A 22,894-nucleotide genomic window follows, 5' to 3' on the forward strand; every position below is an offset into this window, starting at 1 on the left:
ATGCAGCCACTGCCTGCTGTGTTTCTCAACATTTCTTATGTAAAAGTAGAATAATAAGTTTATTTAAAAATTTAGAAACAGGGAAAAAGTTTTCATCCGAAACATTTATTTGCTTCATTGTCAGAGAAAAAGAACCTTACAACCCATCACTTTTTTCCTTACTTACTTTGTTTGGTTTAGTGTCTGAAGTCTAAATTTATGCTAAAACACAAAGAGAAAACTTATTCCAAGTCCCTAGCAGAATTATTTCTCTATTGCCTTGATCTAACTTTAATTTTCACTTTCCTGCCTTTATTATAAGCTACAGGAGAACTATTTAAGTCATGTATTTAGTTATAAGCAAGTAAACAAATACATCATAGGCAGCATCATGTAACAAGGAGACTAACAATCACACCTGGAGTGAGAAGACCAGAATTCTAATACCCATGCCATTACTGCAAAGTCATGGCATCGTGGGCAACTTTCTTAATCTAAACCTTGGTTTCCCCTGAATATAATATGAATAAAAAAATTATCAGCCATGCTATCAAATAACATGGTATTTAAAAACACCTGTTATTATTACAAAGGTGGTGAGTACTGTAAGACAAGCATAGAATATGAAAAAAGTTTGGAAGGAGAGAATCAGCCACAAAAATCAGGGTTGGTTAAGATGGCGTTTACTGACTCTTTCAGCTCTGAAATTCTAGAACTGCTTTTTAGCTGAGAAGACTATAATAGGCTTCACGGTGATATGTGAGCTACGTCTGAAAGGCAGAATAGGATTTTTATCAGATTACACTTTCTAATTTTATGTATAATATATACAAAGACATAGCTTAGAATGGCTAGTGGAAGGATGATATAGATGTAAATCTGCAGAACTTATATCCTCTGGAGAAGTTCTCTTCCAGATAAATATTTTGAGGTCCAACATCCGAATTCAGCGTTTCACTCACCGGCTCCATACTAATAGAGCTTACCACCAATTCCACTGCTCCTGATCTGACTCTCCCCACCTAACCTCTCAACATCCCCCAGAAATATTTTATTTAAAAGGTAATCCATACAGCTAAGGAGGTTTTTATTATTACCAATGACTCTACTGCCCTGTCTGCCTATGAAGCCCATAAAATATATTTCATATGAACCAGTTACGTTTTAAAAGAAAAATAATAATCAGATGTTATTCAAGGCTTGACACTGAGATAATTCTTCAAGCTTAAAATAAAATTACCTGTAGAAGCCCTCCATCATCAAAACGCAGTACTTCTATTATGCTCTCCGACTGAATAAATGCTGTGAAGGAAAAAAAAACATATTATCACTTAACGGGAACATATATTTCATTTAAATAAAATCTTTTAAAGTTAATTACTACAACTTAATATTTTGAAAATATACTGCTTGATGGTGATGGTTGAAGAGATAAATCTGACTAGTTCTTCAGGATTTTAGTAACTATGAAACCAAACAATACAACCCCATTAGAAAGTATTTTTAACAACCTACAGGCTATGTAAGCCACTCACAAAATATTTGCTCCTGCTATACTGCCAGAAAGCACAAAACAGTAAAATTCAACTAGATGCAGCTGATTATTTTCACTGACAGATTAACTGAAAATAACATAAACACATAGGAAACATCACTAGAGGATTTTATTTCCCCCCAAAATGGTAAGCCGAAGTTCTCTATCATTTGCTCATTTGTAGTGATGGCAGGCCCTGGGATCAATGGTCAGAACTGACTTGGTGGGGGAGTGGGCAAGGAGAATGGCAAAAGGAGATTGTTCCATGCCAAGAAACTGAGTACAATGCAAAGACAGGGTATTTAAAAAGCTAACGTACGTTTACCATACAATCCAGCAATTGTGCTCCTAAATATTTACCCAACTGATTTGGAAATTTATGTCCACACAAAAATCTGCAAGCAATTCCTTATAGCAGCTTTTTTTTTCATAATCATCAAAAACTGGACACAATCAAGATGTCCTTCAATAGCTGAATAAAGAGACAAATGTAGATTAACCATACAGTGGAATATTAGTGATCAAAGGTAAAAGAAAGGGCTGCATGCTCTATGATTTCAAGTATATGCCATTCTGGAAAAGGCAATACTATAGAGATGGTGAAAAGATCAGTGGTTGCTAGGGGTTTGGAGAGAGAAAGGAAAGGTGGAATAAGTAAAGCACAGGGAATTTTTCAAAGCAGTGAAACTCTTCTGTATGATACTGTAATGGTAGATGCAATTAACACTATGCATTTGTCAAAAACAGAACTTCATAGCACAAAGCGTGAACGTACTGTATGCAATTAAAAAAAATCATTTAGGAGATCAGGAATCCCAAGACAGACTACAGAATGTGACAAAACAATTTAACTACATAGCAAAGGTATGAAACCATCTCCCTGAAGTAGGGTGGAGTGGGGAAAGGTGCTGACCTAAGTAATTTGGAAATGAGTGGAATCTGTAAGACTAAAGGCAACAGAAACTGTACATAAGCACTATCTCTAGTTAATAAAGTTATCTTCCACAGGGGTTTGGGTTAACCATCCTGACGCTGCTATACATGTACACTGGAATTGAACAATTAAATATATGGATGGTGGATGGTGAGAGATTTCTCACTGTCGGAATACGAGTTTACACAAAAGCAAGGGAAGGAGGCTAGAACAATCCATGTGGTAATGGATTAGAGTTGGCAACATCAGTACAAACTCATGTTGAGCTTAATACAGATACAGATGGGTGCATATAGAAATATTTACAGATGTGCATATACACAGGTTAGTATACACACATGCATTACAACCCAGTAGCAAAAAGCACATCTAGCACCTAGATCTTGGGTTCTACTACCATTCCCCAATAGAGAACTGGGGCTTCTGGGTCTTCTTGGAGAAATGGCTGAATCTAGGACTGGGGCAGGAAATACACAAGATGAAATGGGAGCAACTTGTGCCAGAAAGTGCTTTAAATTAAAAAAAAAAAAAAAAGCCTTACATTGATGGGAATATGTCAAACAGATGTAAGAGTTAACAGTAAGTGTTCCCAAATGGCCAAAGCTGGAACAACTTGAGCAATAAAATAAGTCAAGCAGTACTGGATTAAAACCCAAAGTATAAAATAAATATCTATGAGTCCATACTGGTATAAATAAATGAATGAATAAATAATTGGGCAGAAGAGACAAAACTTTCAGGCAGAAGAATTCTAAACAATTTATATAGAAACTCTTCTACTTAGAAGGTGGAACATAACTCCCCATTCCTTAAGCATGGGATGCATATAGTGACTCCTAAAGAAAACAGTATGGAGAAGAGGAAAAAAGGGGTAACTTTACAATGGAGAAACCTGACAAATGTTACCTCAGCCAGATGATCAAGGTCAACATCCACAGGGAAAAGTCATGTGGACAGTACCCTTGATATGTCATAACAAAAATGGCACTTTATCTCTGTGGTCTTTCTCCCCAAATCACATAACTCCAGACTCATCATGAGAAAAACATCAGACAAATCCCAACTGAGGGACATTCTACAAGACACCTGACCAGTACACTCCTGAAAACTGTCAAGGTCCTCAAGAACCAGAAAAGTTTGAGAAACTGTCACAGACCAGAGGAGCCTAAGGAGACATGACTACTAAATGTAATATGCTATTTTGGATGGGATTCTAAAAAAGAAAAAGGAAATCAGGTAAAAACTAAGGAAACCTGAATAAAATAGGAACTGTACTTAATAATAATATACAAATACTGGTTCCTTAATTGCAAAAAAAAGTACCATATTAATGTGAGATGTTAATAATTGGGCAAACTGGGAGGGGGGTATATGGGAATTCTGTACTATATTTAGAATTTTTATATAAATCTGAAACTGTTCTAAAATGAAAAGCTTATTTTTTAAAACCCATGAAACAATGGTGCTTCACTTGGCTTAACATGACCCTCACTGGCTCCTTTTTGTTGGTCTTTGGGTAGTCCATGAAGAAGCCTACCGTCTAATCCCACGTACCTGGCTTTTTCAGCACGACCAAAGCTGAAAGTCACGCAGCAGATGAGATGCCAGCTAATTAGATCACTTCACCTACTAGGATGGTGTCTTCCCTACCTGCTGAGCATCGATTTCCTCTTATTCTCTTAATCACACCCTGATTTTATTTTGGGAAAGCCCTGTCCTCCATTTCTTGTGTTTCTCTTCAACCACAGCTCCAACTTGCTCTACCCTGCTCATTCCCCACCAGTTCTTCGTTTATAGAGAACATTCAGTAACACTGAGTGCGTGAATGAAATCCCACCTTTCCGCTCAGGTGTAAGTACTGGTATTTGCACACATTGATACAAACGAACTCTTTCTGGTTACCTCTAGTCTTAGCTTGTAGCTGCATTTCAAAAGTGAGATCAGTCAGAGCTAATGGCTCCAACGGAATTACTGACATAGAGTACATGTGGAGTACACAAAAATGTCTCCAAATAAAGTGATAAACCATTAAGAAAAAAGGACTGTGAATGTAAAAGGCTCTGCCCAGCTCACCCATCCCATTTCTCATCCCCTCCCCCACCCTTTTAACATAAAGTGAAATTTTAGATGATCCAGAAAACCTTTTTGTTATACTCCTGTTGACCACAGATTTACTGATGTAAGAACACAATGAACAAGAATTAACTGAATAGTCAGATGCTCACAATGTACAGACAAAAAGTCTAGCTCCCAGTTAGACGCTTCCATCTAGTTAGCCGAGAAAACAGACCAAAAAAAGGAACAGAAATGTGCTATACTTGGTGCCTGCTAATAGTTATGATATAATGACCATCACATAAGTTCCGATCATCAAGCTAGATCAGACCTCTATCTAACTGATGAGAACTTTACTAAAGAAAGAAAAGCAGTAATACAATTTGGGTGTATTGTATTTTTAATTAGGAGCTTTAAAAAAAACCAAAAACATGAATTACCTTAGTTGAAAAAAATTAAGAGCGGCAGCTATTTTATAAAGTCCTGAAAGGGAAATATTGTGTTATACATCAACAGCTTTCCTTAAAATATGTAGAAATGAATAGGATTCAACTCTGGCATAAAACAAATTAGAGTATTTTGCTTTAAATGATCAATCATAGTAACTTCAAATTATATGCCTAGAAAAACAGAATATGTACTTAATCATTTAATGTGTTAACAGTTATTAAGCTATACATTACAAAAAGTAACCAAAGCAAGTCAAGTTCACACATCTCCATATCTCTAGATTTGAAACCACAACCGACGGCTACTTCCTCTCCCAAGAATTTTTGTCCCTTATTTTACACTCTAAAGGAATCCCAAACTGTCTCAATGTTCCCCAGTTAAAGCAGCAATCTGATGTATCAGAAATAAGAATACCATCTAATAATTATCAATCACTGTGTTATTAAACTTCAAACTAATCCTATGACATAGACTTTATGGATTCCATTTGAAGATAAGCAGGCACAGCGAGGTTAGGCTCGAAGTCACTCAGCAAGAAAGTGGCTAGAGAGGGGCCATAAATTTCAGCAATGGGACCCCAGAACCTATGCTTCTAAACTCATAACTATTTACTTTCAAAGTAAAGTGACACTAATGCTCACAACCAACAGAACCTTCAAGCAACCAAATTTTAAAAATCAGCCACGTATTTCCAATAACAAGGGAGGAAAGGAGGACATGTAAACACAAGAGGTTATAGTTCTGGCTTTTATGATTCTATTGGCATTTACCCTGTGAAGCTGGGCACGGTGAGACCTACTTTACGTTCCTCATTTTCACCCACATCAATATGATGTCTGAGAGTAACAAAGACATTTATTTTCAGCAAAAAAATCTCAGTGTGTCAGTTATTTATCACGTACTTTCAAAACAGAAGATCAGAAATTGAGTTTACTTTCCTATCTCATTTAGTAAAGAATGACATTTATACGACAAAAATATCTTCACTTTAAGGGCAAATCTTTCTCTACTATAATTAGGGTTGTGTTTTTTTTTTTCTTTTAGGTAGAGATTCTTTTTTCTGAACACTGCAAATGATGACTAGATACAATGCTTGTTTTCAGACATCTTTTATAATAATTCATGAAAACAATGAACGTTGTAAATAGCTAGTAGGAATACATGTCATTTGGGCGTGTGTATGGGGGTGCGGGGGTGTGTACCGGGCATCAGGATCCTAGGCTGTCACCATCAAGTCTTTACTTTCTGGCCTTCACAGTTTCCTCACATGAGGGGAGGAGGCTGGACTAGTGAAATCCATGATTTTTTTAAAAACCAAGAGGAGAAGAAAGGGGCACACAGGCAGGACTTGAAAGGACTCCCAAATCCTACATCAAAGAGCCACCCTGCCTGGAACGCTCTTCTCATGGTTGGTGTCTCCCCCTTCAAGTCTCAGCCTCAACAGTACCCTCAGAGGGGACCCCCAGTGACTGCTCCAAGCCACTCCCTGTCCCCTCTATCCATGCCCTATTTTAACTCTTATCACAACCTGTAAATAGTTTCTGGTTTGCTTGTCATCTAGCACAGAGTCTGGAAAACAGAAGAAAAGATATTGGTTAAAATAATGGCATTACTATCTCAGAATTAATGATATTAATGTCTCTCTCTCTCTCTTTTTTTTTTTTTTTTTTTTTTGCAGTACGCTGGCCTCTCACTGTTGTGGCCTCTCCCGTTGCGGAGCACAGGCTCCAGACACGCAGGCTCAGCGGCCATGGCTCACGGGCCCAGCCACTCCGTGGCATGTGGGATCTTCCCGGACCGGGGCACGAACCCGTGTCCCCTGCATCGGCAGGCGGACTCTCAACCACTGCGCCACCAGGGAAGCCCACGTGTCTCTTTTATAGTTACACTTGTTCAGGATTTTATTTCAACAAAAGGCTCAGTAACAAATATTTTTAAACATTCTGGACTAGGTTTGTATGGGTCCCTTCTATCCATAAAGATACTTTATGACTGGAACCTTGTTTCTTTCCTCATTAATTTTCTTATCTGAAAGAAGTAATATACACCTACTTTGTTATCTTCTTCCCACATTAAAAGTGCAAAGGGATTCATAAGTCAAATTCCAATTTTATCAAGACCACTCATTATTACCAACTTCCTAAAGAAAGGCTGTGTCCATGTTGTTTACTAAAACTCAAAATATAGTTTTACGTGACTCAGATGTGTTGGACATACACCACACATCTAAAATGGTGAGTCACAAATGTTTTTCAAAATTAATGTTATAGCTTATGATAAAATACCATAATTTTAATTTTATCCTAAAGTGCTTAATTTATATAAAAAGATCAGCAAACTTGTTACAAAATGAATGGCTGAGAACCACCAATTACTCTAAACAAGCAACAGAAAATCACTAATACACTAAAGCTCACCCTACTGTGCTCCCTCATCCCTAGCACAAGCCAAGGTCAGTGGGAGCACCAGAGGCACCACACAAAACAAGCAGACCAAGGACTTCCCTGAAGGTCCAGTGGTTAAGTATCTGCACTTCCACTGCAGGGGGTGTGGGTTCAATCCCTGGTCGGGGAACTAAGATCCCGCATGCCACACAATGTGGCCAAAACAAACAAACAAACAAACAAAACAAGCAGACCAAAATACCACCACCAGGGCTCTGAAAATTAAGCTGGTTATTGGAACCATAGCCCACAACAGGATCTGTATGATAAACTGTCTATCAACAGATGAATGGAGCAATAAACTGTGGTGTATAAATACAGCAGAATATTATTCAGCCATAAAAAGGAATGAAGTTCTGACACATGCTACAACACGCATGGACCTTGAAAACATTATGTTGAGTGAAATAAGTCAGACAACAAAGGACTAATATTGTGATTCCACTTACATGAAATGTCTAGAATAGGCAAATTCAGTGAGTCAGAAAGTAGGTTAGAGGTTACAAGGCACTAGAGCGAGGGGGAGTGGGGCTTACTGCTTAATGATTACTGAGACTCTGGGGTGATGAAAAAGTTTTGGAAATAGATGATGATGGTGGCACATCACTGTGAATGTAATTAATGCTACTCAATTGTACACTTTAAAACAGTTATAATGGTAAATTTTATGTTACATATATATGCTACTAAATTTTTTTTCTAAAAAAAAAGTCACACAGACTATTTAAAAAACTACAGAATATATCTCATTAACTTGGACCCAAAAAAAATGTGCAAAAAAATTTTAATACATTGAATCCAGCAATGTATAAAAAATTACACACCATGACCAAGTGGGATTTATTCAAGTTGTGCAAGACTGGTTCAAAATTTAAATAATCAATATAATTCACCACTATCAACAGGCTGAAGAAGAGAAATTACTTGGTCATATAAACTGAATCAGAAAAAGTATTTAACAAAAGCCAACACCCAGTCATGATAAAAACTCTCACAAAACAGGAGAAAAGAAGAGGAAACTAAACCCAAAACAAGTAGAAAAACGGAAATAATATGTTAGAGTGGACATCAATAAAATTGAGAACAATAACAAAAAACAGAGAAATCAGTGAAACAAAAACTTGGTTCTTCGAAAAGATTAACAAAAATGACAAATCTTTAGTTAGCCTGACCAAGAAAAAACCCATTAATGAAACAGGGAACATTACTATTGACTTAGAAATAAAAAGGACCTACCAAGCTTATAGAAATGAAGGGATTATAAGAGAATAACTAGGAACAATTGTACACCAACAAATTAGATGAATGGACAAATACCTAAAAAAACACAAATAACTGAAATTAACTCAAGAATAAATCTGAATGGACCTATAACAAGAGACTGAAATAGTAATCAAAAATCTTCCTACAAAGAAAAGCCTAGGGACAGATGGTTTCACTGGTGAGTTCTACCAAATGTTTAAAGAAGAATTAACACCAATGCTTCACAAACTTTTCCAAAATAAAACAGAGGAGAAAACACTTCCCAACTTATTCTATGAGGCTTATTCTATGATACCAGAATCAGATAAAGTTATCACAAGAAAGGAACCTACAGCTCAATATCCCTTATGCATATGGATATCAAAGCCTCAACAAAATAAAAAATACACATCCAGCAACATATAAAGAGGCTTATACACCATGACCAAGTGTAAGACTAATATGCTTATTACACTACAAAACTTCAATGAAACAAATGAAGGATCAAAAGAAATGGAAAGACGTAAGTTGGAATACTTAACGATGTAAAGATTGTAATACTCCCCAAATTGATCTTAGATTCAATGCAATCATTATCAAAATCCCACCTTGTTTTTTTTCCAAATTGATCTTAAAACACTTAAGAAAATGCGAGAAACCCATCAGAGCCAAAACAATCTTGACAAAGAAGAACACAGTGGGGGACTCACACTTCCTGATTTCAAAATTTATTACAAAGCTACACTAATCAAGACAGCGTGGTACTAGGAATAAAGATAAATGTGTAGATCAATAGGACAGAATTGAGAATCCAGAAAGAAACCCTCACATTTATAATCAATTCTTTTATGGAAGAAAGAAGAAAGGATAGTCTTTTCAACAACTAGTGTTGGGCAACTGGATATCTGCATGCAAAAGAATGAAGCTGGACCCTAACTCACACTGTATGTAAAAATTAACTCAAAAATGGAGCAAAGACCTTGGTGTAAAAGCTAAAGCTATAAAACTCTTAGAAGATAACATGGGTGAATCTTTATAACCTTGGATTAGGCAATGTTTCTAAGCTAGGAGAGCTAAGCAAGCAAAGAAAAACACATAAATTGGACTTCGTCAGAATTAAAATTCCTGTGCTCCAAAGGGCACTATCAAGAAAGTGAAAAGATGACCCAGAGAATAGAAGATTTTTGCAAATTATTTATCTGTTAAGGGTTAGGTACATAGAATATATAGAACTCATCCCCCCAAAAGACAAATATTCCAATTTAAAAAATGGACAAGGGATCTGAATAAACATTTCTCTAAAAGAAGAGAATACAAATAACCAATAAACACATGAAATGATGCTCAAAATCAGTCCTCAGGGAAATACAAATTGAAACCAAAACAAGATACCACTTCACATATACTAGGATGGCAATAATCAAAATGACAGATAATAATGAGTATTGGTGATGATGTGGAGAAACTGGAAAGCCATAAGTTGCTGGTGGGAGTAAAAAATGGAGTAGCCACTTTGGAAAACAGTTTGGCAGTTATTCAAAAAGGTAAATATAGAGTTACCATAGACATAGCAATTCTACTCATATATATAAACAAGAGAACTGAAAACCTGAGTACAAAAACTTCTACATAAATGTCACAGCAGCTCTATTCATAACAGCCAAAAAGTAGAAACAACCAAGTGTCCACTGACTGATGAATGATAAACAAAATGTGATGAATCCATATGATGGAATATTTCTCAACCACAAAAAAAAGAATGAATTACTGATACATGCTACAACACAGATGAACCTTGAAAACATAATGCTAAGTGAACTAAGCCAGATACTAAAGACTCATATTTTATGATTCTATCTATATGAAATGTCCAGATTAGAAAATCCACAGAAATAAAAGTAGATTAACAGTTGCTAGGGGCTGGGAGGAAATGGGATGTGACTCTAATGTGTATGAGGTTTCTTTTGTGGGTGTTGAAAATATTTTGAAATTCGATTGTGAACATACTAAAATGTGAACATACTAAAAGAACCACTCAACTGCACACTTTAAAAGGGTGAATTTGTGATATGGGAATTATATCTCAGTATTTTAAAATTCAACAACAACAAAAAGATATTGCATGATTTTGTGTTCTATTCCCTAAATTTTTTCTTAAAAGGTTGCCTGTATGGAATGTTAAATACTGTGGAGCCATGGGACAAAATGTGATACCTACTCCAGAACAGCTTTAAGCTTCACAGTGCTTTCATGTATAGAAATTCACTCTTTAGTGTGCACATGTGTGTGGGAGGAGAGAATACAGAGCAGTTGCTAAAGCAAATGGGGTAAACTGTCAACAATAGGTGAAGCTGGGTGAAGGTATGTGTTTTTTTATTTTGTTTTGATTCTTAGAAATTTCCTGAAAGTTTGAAAATATTCCAAATAAAAAGTTTACAAAAAATAAAATCATTTACACAAGACTTACAAAAATTTGAATGCTTAAACACACTCAATCTTTAAAAAGACCACATACTGAGCTACAGTAAATCTCCTTACCTAATTATGCCAAGTTGGAAATACTGGTTGTAGAGGTGTTTAGTATCCCAACTGCTGTCACAGATTAACTGTGACAAAAATGATAAACTGCTGAAGTGTCTACAACTACAATGGTATTATAGCCATCTTAAAACTGTCAGTTAAAATGATATGCCAATTCAATTACTGTGCAGGGATTTTACCTTGTATGTCCAATATGCAATCATATATTATGAGATGTATGGTGTACATATGTAATATCTGCACTGCATATATGTATATAATACGTAACATCATATTCTAAATATTAGGTGAGAATCATCCATATCTTATTAATGTAGTTTTTATCCCACATGCTCAAAGAAGTGACCAATATAAGCAATTAGAAAATGAACAGCAAATTAAACCTAAAATAAAAGAAATGTAAATTGACAAAATAGCAGAAAATAGGGAAAAATCAAAGAAATCAAAAGCTTTTTGTTTGAGAAGATGAATAAAGTTGATAAATTTCTAGCCAGACCTGTCAGTAAAGTGAAGTCACATATTAGAAACGTAAGAAATGAGAGACTGGACACGACTACACTTCCTGTAGACATAAGTTCGGTAAAGGAATATCATTAAAAATTCTGTCAATATAGTCAACAATTCAGATTATGATACGGATAAATTCCTTCAAAGACACAAAATGCCAAATATCAGTTTAAAAAAAAAGTTAACTTGAATAGCCCTATATATATCAAAGAAGTTATTTCATAGTTAAAAGTCTTACAAAGAAAACTGTAGGCCCACCCCCACAGATTGATGAATTTTCCCAAATATTTAAGGAAGAAAAAAATACCAATTCAACACAAACTCTCTCAGAACATAGAAGAGGAGAAACCTCCCAACTCATTTTATGAAGCCAGCATTACTCTGATACCAAAAACGAAGACATTAAAAGAAAAGAAAAACTACAGACCAACATTCTTCATTATTATAGATGCAGAAATTCTCATTAAAATTTCGGCTAATATAACCCATTAATGTATAAAAAGGATAAAGACATCATCATTATATAGGGTTTATCCAAGAAATGCAATATTTGTTAAACATTCAAAAAAAAAAAAGGAACCCAACCTATAAAACTAAAAAAAAACCAAAAAACTCCCCACCAAACATGAACAACAACAACAATAAATAATAATAATAATCTCAAAAGATGCAGGAAAAGCATTTGACCAAACTCATCATCCCTCCATGACAAAAAGATCTTGGCAAAGTAAGAACAAAAGGAACTTCCTTAAGCTTCCAAAAGCCATTTACAAAAGACACAGCTTAACATCATACTAAATGGTGAAGGACAAAATACTCTCCCTCTAAGATGGGAACAAAGTAAGGGATATTCCCTCTTACTACTATTCGACATCATATCTGAAGTCTTAGCCGATGCAAGAAGGCAAGAAAAAGAGGTAAAAGCATACAGATTGGAAAAGAGAAAATAAAATTGTCTTTACACACAGATATTATCAACTTCAATGTAGAAAATCCTAAGAAATCTACAAAAATTCTAGCAGAATAAGCAAGATTAGCAAAGTGGCAGCATGCAAGGGCAATATAAAAAATCAAATGTATTTCTAATATTGGCAAGGAACAAATGGAAACAAAAATTAAAAACCATTTACAATAGCATCAAAACATATGATATCCTAAGGGATGTATCTGACAAAACACGGCTGGGAGAAATTAAAGAATACCTAAATAAATAGGAAGATATATCGTGTTTGTGAATCAAAAGACTCAATATTGTTAAGAGAGTAATTCTCCTCAAACTGATCTAGACATTCAGTGCAATTCTAATCAAAATCTCAGTAGACTTTTTTGTAGGAATTTACAAGATGATTCTAAAACGTATATGAAAAGCAAAGGACCCAAAATAGTAAAAATAATTTTAAAAAACATAAACACTGGAAAACCTAACACTGCCTGATTTTAAGACTTAAAATAAAGCCACAGTAATCAAGTCAGCATAATATTGACACAAAAACAATATATAATGGAATAGAATAGATACTCCAGATATAGACTCCCACATATATGGCCAATAGATTATGATGAAGGTACCAAGGCAATTCAATCAGGGGAAAAATGATCTTTTCAATACGTAATGCTGGTACAACTGGTCAGTCATATGGGAAAGGAGAGAAAAAAAGAACCTAGATGCCTCAGCACTTACAAAAACCAACTTGAAATTACTGACATAACTTAATGTAAGAGCTAAAACTCCTAGACATCAACACAGGAGAAAGATAGTGACCCTGGGTTTGGCAAACATTTCTTACAGAGGATACAAAACAGAAAAAAAGAAAAAAAAAGAAAAAATGAACTATTAAAAAAAAAAGGTAAATTGAGTTTGATTAAAATTTTTGAAAACTTTTACTCTCTAAGAGATACTGATACAGAAGTAAAAACACAGGAAAGCACCCCCCACCCCAAAAAAAGAAAGTGATAAAGAGGACTTGGAATTTCATAAAGGAAACAAGAATAAACAAAATGATAAAAAACAGGGGTAAACATAATAGACTATTCTTCTTCCTCATGAGTTTCTTAAATCATACTTGATGGTTGAAACAAAATTACAATGACATCAGTTGAGCACAATGTATGGAGAAGAAATACTTCAGGAAATTATATTTTTAGAAGTGGTAAGGGCCATGGAATCTCAATGAAATCAAGGTTTTAACACTGTAGTCAAAGCTGTAAAACACTGATATCAGGAGGCTATGTTAAGTTACATATATACTGTAATGTATAAAGCAACCACTTAAGAAATACACAAAGCAATATAAACTAAACAATATGGATCCTAAAAAACGTTGAAGTAACTCACAGAAAGATAAGAAAAATGAGATACAGAAACAAGAAAAAGAAGAAACAGAAAACAAATAATATAATGGAAGAATTAAGCTCTAACATATCAATAATCACTTTCAATGTAAATGGTTTAAACACATCAATTAAAAGGCAGAAACTGCCAGAATGATTAAAATGATTATCCAACCATATACTTCAAACACAACATAAATAGATTTTATATTATTAAAGGGTTAGAAAAAGATTTATCATGCTAACTTTTTTTTTTAAGGTAGAGCTATGTATTAGATATAGTAGACGTCAGAGCAGGGACAGAGTATCATTTTATCATTAGATAAAAGAATCAACTTACCAAGAAGAAATACTGTTCCCAAATGTGTATGTACCAAACAACATAGTTGCAAAATAATGAAACAAAAACTGGTAAAGCTAAAATGAAAAGTAAACAAATCCCGTATTTGGGGACTTCAACACCCCACTGTCAGCAACTGGTAAAACTAAAAGAGACATAAGATATAAAAGAATACACATCTAAGTAAAATATTGGGTTACCCAAGAAGTTCATTTGGGTTTTTCCATAAGATGTTACAGAAAAACACGAACAAACTTTTCGGTCAACCCAATATTTGAAAACCTGAACACCATCAACCAATAGGATCTAACTGACATTTATAGAACACTCCACCTACACCAACACAATACATATTCCTTTTAAGCTACCTTGGACAATTCCTCAAGATAGACTACATCCTGGGTCATGAAAGAAACTTCAACAACAACTTTAAAAACACGGAAATCAGACTACATTCTCTAATCACAATGCAATCAGATTAGAAATCAGTAACAGAAACACAAAATAAAAACATCCAAACATTTCTTTATTAAACAATACACTTCTAAACAAATCATGGGCCAAGAAAGAACGGAATTTTAAAAACACATAGAAATAAATAAAAATAAAAATGTAATACGTCAAAAACAGTTCTAAGAGGAAATTTTTATGGCACTAAAATGCTCACATTAGAAAAGAGGAAAAGGTCTCAAATTAATAATCTGTGTTCCCACTTCAAGAAACTAGAAAAAGCAGAACAAATAAACTCAAAACAAATAAGAGGAAGGAAATAATAAAAATAAGAGCAGAAATCAATGAAACTGAAAATAGGTAAATACCAGAAAAATGAATTAAACAAAAGTCAAGCAAAAATCAACAAAACTGACAAGCCTCTAGGCAAGACTGAAACAAAGAGAAGACACAAATCACCAACACCAGGAATGAAGCAGGGGATGGCACTGTAATTGCTGCAGCCGCTAAAAGATTAGTAAGAGGAGACTATGAACTTTATGCTCATAAATTCAACAACTTAGAAGAAAATGGACCAACTTCTCAAAACCCACATGCTACCAAAACTCAACCAAGATGAACTAGAAGGCCCACATACACCGACAGCCACTAAAGACACTGAATTTGGCAACAGATTCCCCAGAAAAAGAAATCCTCAGGCACAGATGGCTTTACTGGAGAATTTTATCAAACACTGAAAGAAGAGTGAGCATCAGTTTTACGTAATTTATTCCAAAAAAATAGAAGTGGGAATACTTCCCACCTCATTTTATAAGGCTAGTATTACCCTGATATCAAAGCCAGACAAAAATATGGACAATTTTTTTTTTTAACCACAGGCCAGTATCCCTCATTAATTTAGACAGAAAAACTCTCAAATACTAGCAATCTGAGTCTAGCAATATGTAAAAATAACAATATACCATGACTGAATGGGATTTATTTCACATATGCAAGACATTTGAAAATCAATCAATGGAATCCACCATACCAAGAGATAAATAAGAAAATCACATGATCAAAACAATTGATGCAGGAAAAGCATGTGACAAAATCCAACACCCATTCATGATACAAATTCTCAGCAAACTAGGAACAGAAAGGGACTTCCTCCACTTGATAAAGAGCATCGGCAAAAATCTATGACTAATTTCAATACTTAATGGTGAAAGAATGAATGGTTTCCCTCTAAGACTGGGGAAAAGGTGAGGAAATTGCTTTCACAAATCTTTTTCAGCACAGTACTAGAAATCATAGCTACTGCAATAAGAAGAATCAGTAAAATGCATACAGATCAGGAAGGAAGAATAAAACTGTCCCTATTTGCAGATGACACGATGGTTTATATACAAAACCCAAAGGAATCTACAAAAAAAAAAAAAGAAAAAGAAAAACCACCAAATTCCTAGAATAAGTGAGTTCAGATGGTAGCAGGATATAAGATCAACACACAAAAATCAATTACGTTTGAAGAAGCTCTTCCCTTCTCCAGGGCAATTTATAGCTTGGCAATACCTAGAGATACCAAACTGGGGGGAAGGGACCACGAACCAGGTGAGGGCAAAAGCAGAACCTGGCTCCGCCATAGGAGCAAGTCCATTCTCTGGCTCCACATGTGAAAGGCCTTCAAAATGCAGAGAAATACTTCCCTTTCTCACTCACTGACCTTGTTTAATGGGCTCTGAAATGAAAAATCCTAGCAGTTTGTGTAAACTTCATCAATATCTGCAAATGAGAACACTCCTAATTGGGCTCTTTATTTTACTAAGACGACTATCATGGCATCTCAGGTAAGAAAATAAATAGCTATCTCAACTCCCCAAACCCACTTTGAACTACAGTTTCATTAACATTGGTTTGCAAAGGTAACTACAGCAAGAATTCCATTAACAGTAACACATTTTTTCAAGTTTTAATTAAATCTCTCCTATTTATGTAATGTTTAAAATTAATCCTCACTCTAAGTATAGGGGAAAAGACGATAACCTTAATATAAACTAGTCCTTTTAATGACAAATATTTGTGTATTCTCCAAAATTGTAAGTTTATATAAATACATAACTTCCATTTTCTAAAATCTTATTTTAGAATAGTTTCATAGTTGGAGAAAGGAGATAATAGGTGTTAATTTAAAATCAATTTTTAGTATTTGATGAAGAAGAAAAAAAGGAAGGAGGAGGAGAGGAGAAGAAAAAGAAGAATCGATTACCTCGCAAATATTGTTTTCCAATAAATATCTTTGTCATAAGACGATTATTATAATACCCACCTAATAGAAATCTTTATTCCAAAAATACTCCTAGCACACTCTCTAGATTCCAGTGACTTAAAACTGCATGTTTTTAATAGTTGCATCCAATAGCTGCATGTAGAAACAAGTACACCTATTTTAGAAGAAATCAGTAAGTAGAAGAGGAATCCAGATTGGCTATCTCTGTTGCACACTCTGATCCTATCAATATTTTCGCCAATTTCTCTTTCTGTCTATTGCACATCCTATCCAGCAATCACTCTCTCTCAGTGGTCAGAATCCCAGACAATATGGTGTTAGATGTTTGTATCCCAAAGTTCCCTGAGGGAGACTGCTGGCTAACATTAACACTAGGGTTTTACATGCATGTTGTGATTAACTTTAGAATTAATGGCATTTCTATTTGCGAATATTAAGATGACTCTACTTACACCTGGTAGGTGCAGATATACTCTAGTTTTTGCAGGACTAAGATCTTTACTCTGTCTCCTATTCCTATGTTCTCCCCAAACTCTGGGAGTGGGGCTGAAGACCCCTGCCTGGTCCTACCGGGTTGACATATCATACCCTTCTGTTGCAGAGAGTGGATACCATCTCTTTGCCCTGAATGATCAGGTCAACTGTCCTTTCCCTCTCTCTATCCCATTTCTCAGATACTTTTTAATCTAGAGTCTTTATGTCTCATGCTACTGAGATTTAACTCATCCCCTGGTTGTATGGTATTTTTTAACATATATTTGCTATACGCAGAACTGCTTTCATCTATTTTGTTTAGTGTTTTGCTTCCTTATTCTTTGCTTTAAAAAAGTCCCACTTCTGTTAAATTTTTCTTCACATTTTTGCTCTGAGATCTCATTGTCATCATTTTCTTTCTTCCTTTTTCAATGGATTCATCTATTTACTGCTTTTATGTTCTTTTTGCCATCCATTTTAGGCTACAGGATCAGAGCAGAAACTCAACTGGATTGGGGCACTGAGGAGAAAAGTGTATTTTATGGCAAGAGTGGGAATTAGAGATTATAGAAACTAGAAATTTATTAAGTTCACACTTGGCCAAGGTTTTCCGTAGACCACAGAAAGAATTCGTGAAAGAGATACCAAGAAAATCCTCCGTGTTGGTGGAAAGCTGGATTTTTAAACTGGACACCCACAGTGTTAAAAACAATCTAGAGTTGAGAGAAGGAAAAAAGAAAATGAATACGGATGGAGTCAAGTCTCTGGGGCAAAGAGTTAAGAGCCCCATAATTTAACTACAATACTTACAATTTCCAAAGAAAAGGAAATAAAGAGCTAGCAGTATTGAATGTGGCTTTACAAAAGCCTTTTCTTAAACTTATGGCTAAGAAAATACTGGAAATGAAAAGGACAGTGACTCAAAAAGTAATACTGTGTCAGCCTGTTGAAGTTGGCAAAGAAAATATTATTTAGGTGAATCTATCTCAAGGGTAAAATAAAAAGTAGTTTGAGCTAATGTAAGCCATAGGTCTTAGAAAACAAATTATATATTTTTTCAAAGACAGTACTCTATCACACAAGGAATATACCATGGTAAAACAAATTTGCTAATAAAGCAAGAGAAACATTAAATTTTGTATTAATTCCCTTTAAGATCAGAGGGAGGATTTCTATTTAACTGAACGTATAGAGAATTATAATTCAACTGCTTCAAGTTACGTAAAAAAAAGTGTATCCAGAGAGATTAATTCACTTACCAAAAGCCACAGAGATAGTTAAGGTGGGGTGAGGTGGGGGAGGGGAAATATTCTGTGTTCTCAACAAGCTAAAGTGTTTTAGTAACATTTTATGGGAGAGAAGCATGGAAGACATTCAAGACCTCTACTTCAAAATTTGATTCTGGAATGGTCCTTAATATTCTGATAGAGGGCAGGAAAGATACAGATAGGTCTGATTCATTCTATGACACTCCTGGGAAGGCTTTCTGCAGAATGGATTATATGGGTTTGCTTCAAAAATACATAAGCATCCTGGTCCACTTGTCCCTAATTCACCTAATACTAAATTAAGCGTCAGAAATTGGTAGGCTCTTGAAGGAAAGAAGTTCATTTATTAGGTACTGAACCAAAAGGAAAGATAAGAGGGACACGAGGTTCTCTATCTCTAGCCCCAGCCTAAATGGTGTCATGAACCTGGGTGTGCTTCCCTTTTGGGTATTTAAGACTTCTGTCAGAGGTGACAGTGGCCTGAGTGACTGACCTCTTGGTCTGTGAGCATGTTTCCACTCCAGGTAGTTGCAGCCTACTGTGGATGCAATGATAACGACATCTCCTGGACCATGGTTGTCCTTTATGTGTCCCTATGTTTTCTATCTTAAGCAATGAAAGAGGAACAAGTTTGGATATCAGGAAGTCAACGGGACATATATAATAAACATTTTTGAGAAAACTGGGACACAGAAGTGTTAAGTAACTTCTCCGACATCAAACAGCTTCACTTTTCACATCTCAACCCCTCAAAACTTGACAACCTTAACAGAAATTTAAGATATATTCAAAATAACTGTGACTATTTCAAGGACTCCAATCTACTCCTACTCTAGTAGGCTCCAGAAATTAACTTGAAGGATTCATGTAAGAATAGCTTAAATAACATTTATTAATATAATTGTCTCATCATCACCAAGGGAAATGCATGAAATGAGAACAGGGCTATTTTGCCAGCCACTCCCCTTAATGAGGTTACTGAGTTTTAGCTGTAGGTTTTTAGAACTCTTAGAAATTCTCATTATGAAACAATATGAATGGTTTAAAGATAATAAAGCCACCAGTATACCCACCATCCAGCTTCAGAAATTAAATATTAAAAATTAACTTTTGCCATAACTCATTTGCTCTCCCCCATCTGATATTCCTTCCTACCCGCAACACTAAGGTAACCACTATCCTCTATTTTGTGTTTACCATTACTTTGCTATTCTTTATAGCTTTAACACATATATATGTATCTCTAAAAAATATCATTTTAAGTGTTTCCTGTTTTTGAAGCTTTTATAAATAGCATCATGCCTTAATATTTATTTCTCCAACTCACCGTCTTTATTTTAAGGGTATGTTTTGAGATTTATCCATGCAGCTGAAGTTTATTCATATAAATATATATAATATATATAATATATATAAATATAATATACATTATATTCAAATATATGAATTTATCACTGTTTTTACCCACTCTTCTGCCCGTAGACATATGCATTGTTTTTGATTATGTGCTGTTACATACAGTCCTGCCATGATCATTCTCATACATGTCTTTTGTTCTGTGTGTGCCTGAGTTTCTCTTGGGTATACACCGAGGTAAAAAATGGATCTGGGTTTTGTAGGTCTGAAGTTTTTACAATATAGGGACCTTATTTTAAAGAACAGTCCCAAATTAGGAATGGAAGTGTGTATTTACTTGGAATGAGAAAAGAAATCACAAATTTTAATGATAAAATTTTAATAATTGTTCTTAATTTGGTGGGTATCAATGATGTATCTTTGAGTTTTTAATGTGGATCTTTCTGATTACGAAGTAATCTGTGAATAATATATGTTTATTGGCTGTTCATGTTTCCTTTCCTGTGAAATGCTTTGTCACAAATCTTCTGTTCCTATTTATTTTTGGTCTTGTGATTCATTGAAGTTAGCTATATCTACTGCAGATACTTTCTCTCAGCTTGTGGCTTGTGTTTTCATTCTTTTCTGTTTTCTTTTCATGAAGAGAAATGCTTAATCTTAGTGTAGTCCGATCCTATCGTTCTTTTATTTTATATTCTCTATATTTATAAAATTAATAAAATTTAACCTTTAATTTTTGACTCCTTAACCTACCTAAAATTAATTTTTGTGTATGCTTTGAGACAGAACTTTCTTCCGTTTTTTTCCTACACTGATGACCAGGCATCCCAGCACAGTGACTGAGAGAGCCTGTTCCTTCCCCCACAACCTGCAGTGCTACCTCCGTCTACATCACTTTCTCATATATCCACGTGTCTGTTTCTGAAAATCTCCATTCTGTTCCTCTGGCCTGTTTCTGTCCCTGCATCCACAGTATACTGTCTTAATTATGTTAACTTTGTAATAGATCTTGATATCTGAAAGAGCGTTCCCCACTCCTCCTCCTCCACTGCTTCTTCCTTCTTCTACTCCCCCAAATTCTTGACTCTTCATCTTTAGCATGCTCAGATATAATTTAGAATCCCCTTGTAAATTTCCAGCAAGAAAGTCTGTCAGTATTATTGATGACATTTATTGCATTTTTTACTTATATGGGGGAAAACGGGCATCATTATGACTTTGATTCTGTCAAAGGCACTGCACATTTTTTCCCCAGATTTAAGTACCAGTTTTTAATTTAACTTGCTGAGGTAAATTCTACCATTTAAAAACTTACATTTCCGCATAAAAACGAAATTTAATTTTGTAATAATCCTGCTAAACTACCAAATTAATAATGATAATTTGCATATTATTAAGGTCTTCTCTGGAGACAAACATAGTCAATGAATAATGACTTTTAGTTTTCCCAACAGCTATCATTTCCATTTTTTTCCACTTAAAGTAAATATCCTTATTATTTTCCCTTTAAGAAAAATGCTTTTAAATACATTACCAGTAAGTAAACTGTTTACTGTAGAGTTTTTGACGAAGTCCTTTATTAGGGCAAGGAAGTTCTTGTCTATTTCTGGTTTGCTTTTTAAATCATGGATGGATGCTGAATTTTGTCTAGATTTTTGTTTGTTTGCTGAGAGGGCAATTTTCTCTTAATTTGTTAATGTGGTGACATATTAATATATATTTTAATACTGAATTTAGTCTTGAACTTTTGATATAAATTAACTCTAATATGAGATACTTTTTAAAAATAAATTGCTGGATTTGATTTGATATTCTATTAATATTTTGCATCCCTACTATTGACTAAGATTGGACTATAATTTTCCTTTTGAGCTATACTTGCTGGCTTTGACATCAAGGTTACTGTAGTATCAAATAAAATGTATTGAGTCTGTGTTCTTTTTTTGTTTAACACAACTTTTCACATCATTCCCTTATGAAGAGCTTGTTTTATGTCCTGTATATGAAATCTCTGCTTACTCCAAAGTTATTAAGACAGTTTCCTATGCTTTCATCTAAAAGCTTTTCTTGTTACTTTTAACATTTAAATAGGTAATCCATCTGGAATTGATTTTTATGCATGGTGTTAGGTTAGGGGTCAAGATTCATTTTTTTTCCATGTGGATATTTAGTTGATTTAATGCACTATTTTTACTATTATTTTAGTGATTACTTTATAGAATAGCCATCCTTTACTTACTACAATCTAATACACATTATTACATTTACCACTTTCTCAATAATACTTATATACTGTATTTGTGGGTCAGAGTACTCAACATAGTAAAAATGTCAATTCTCCCAAAATTAATATACAGATTTAATGCAATTTCTATCAATATCTCAGCAAGAGATATTTTATAGACATAGATAAGCTTATTATATAATTTACATAGAAGACACACTCCCTAAAATAGTTAAAAGAATCCTGAGAAATAATAAAGTGTAAGAAATTACTCTACCCAATATTAAGGCTTCCTATATAGCTAGAATCCTCAAAGCAATGTGATACTGGTAGAGGGATATATATACAAGGGACAGAAAGGAACCAGACCCAAACAAATATGCCCAACTGATTCTGACAAAGGTGCAGAAAGCAATTCATGGGAAGAAGGAGAGCCTTTTCAACAAAGAGCAACTGGACACTCATAAGCAAAAAAACGCCAAATATTCTAGTATCT

At 34.6% G+C, this 22,894-nt stretch overlaps 1 protein-coding gene across 1 annotated transcript in view; it reads right to left on the minus strand.

Moving 5' to 3' along the window:
• The window catches only part of TMEM131 (transmembrane protein 131), a 193,350-nt gene that overhangs the window by 140,731 nt on the left and 29,725 nt on the right, over positions 1-22,894 (minus strand). Inside the window, exon 2 of the mRNA XM_007112819.3 lies at positions 1,220-1,281. Within this exon, the coding sequence (XP_007112881.2) occupies positions 1,220-1,281 (62 nt within the window). The remainder of the gene's footprint in view (positions 1-1,219; positions 1,282-22,894) is intronic.

This window comes from Physeter macrocephalus, chromosome 12 (assembly GCF_002837175.3).
Source record: "Physeter macrocephalus isolate SW-GA chromosome 12, ASM283717v5, whole genome shotgun sequence".
Lineage (NCBI taxonomy): Eukaryota > Metazoa > Chordata > Mammalia > Artiodactyla > Physeteridae > Physeter > Physeter macrocephalus.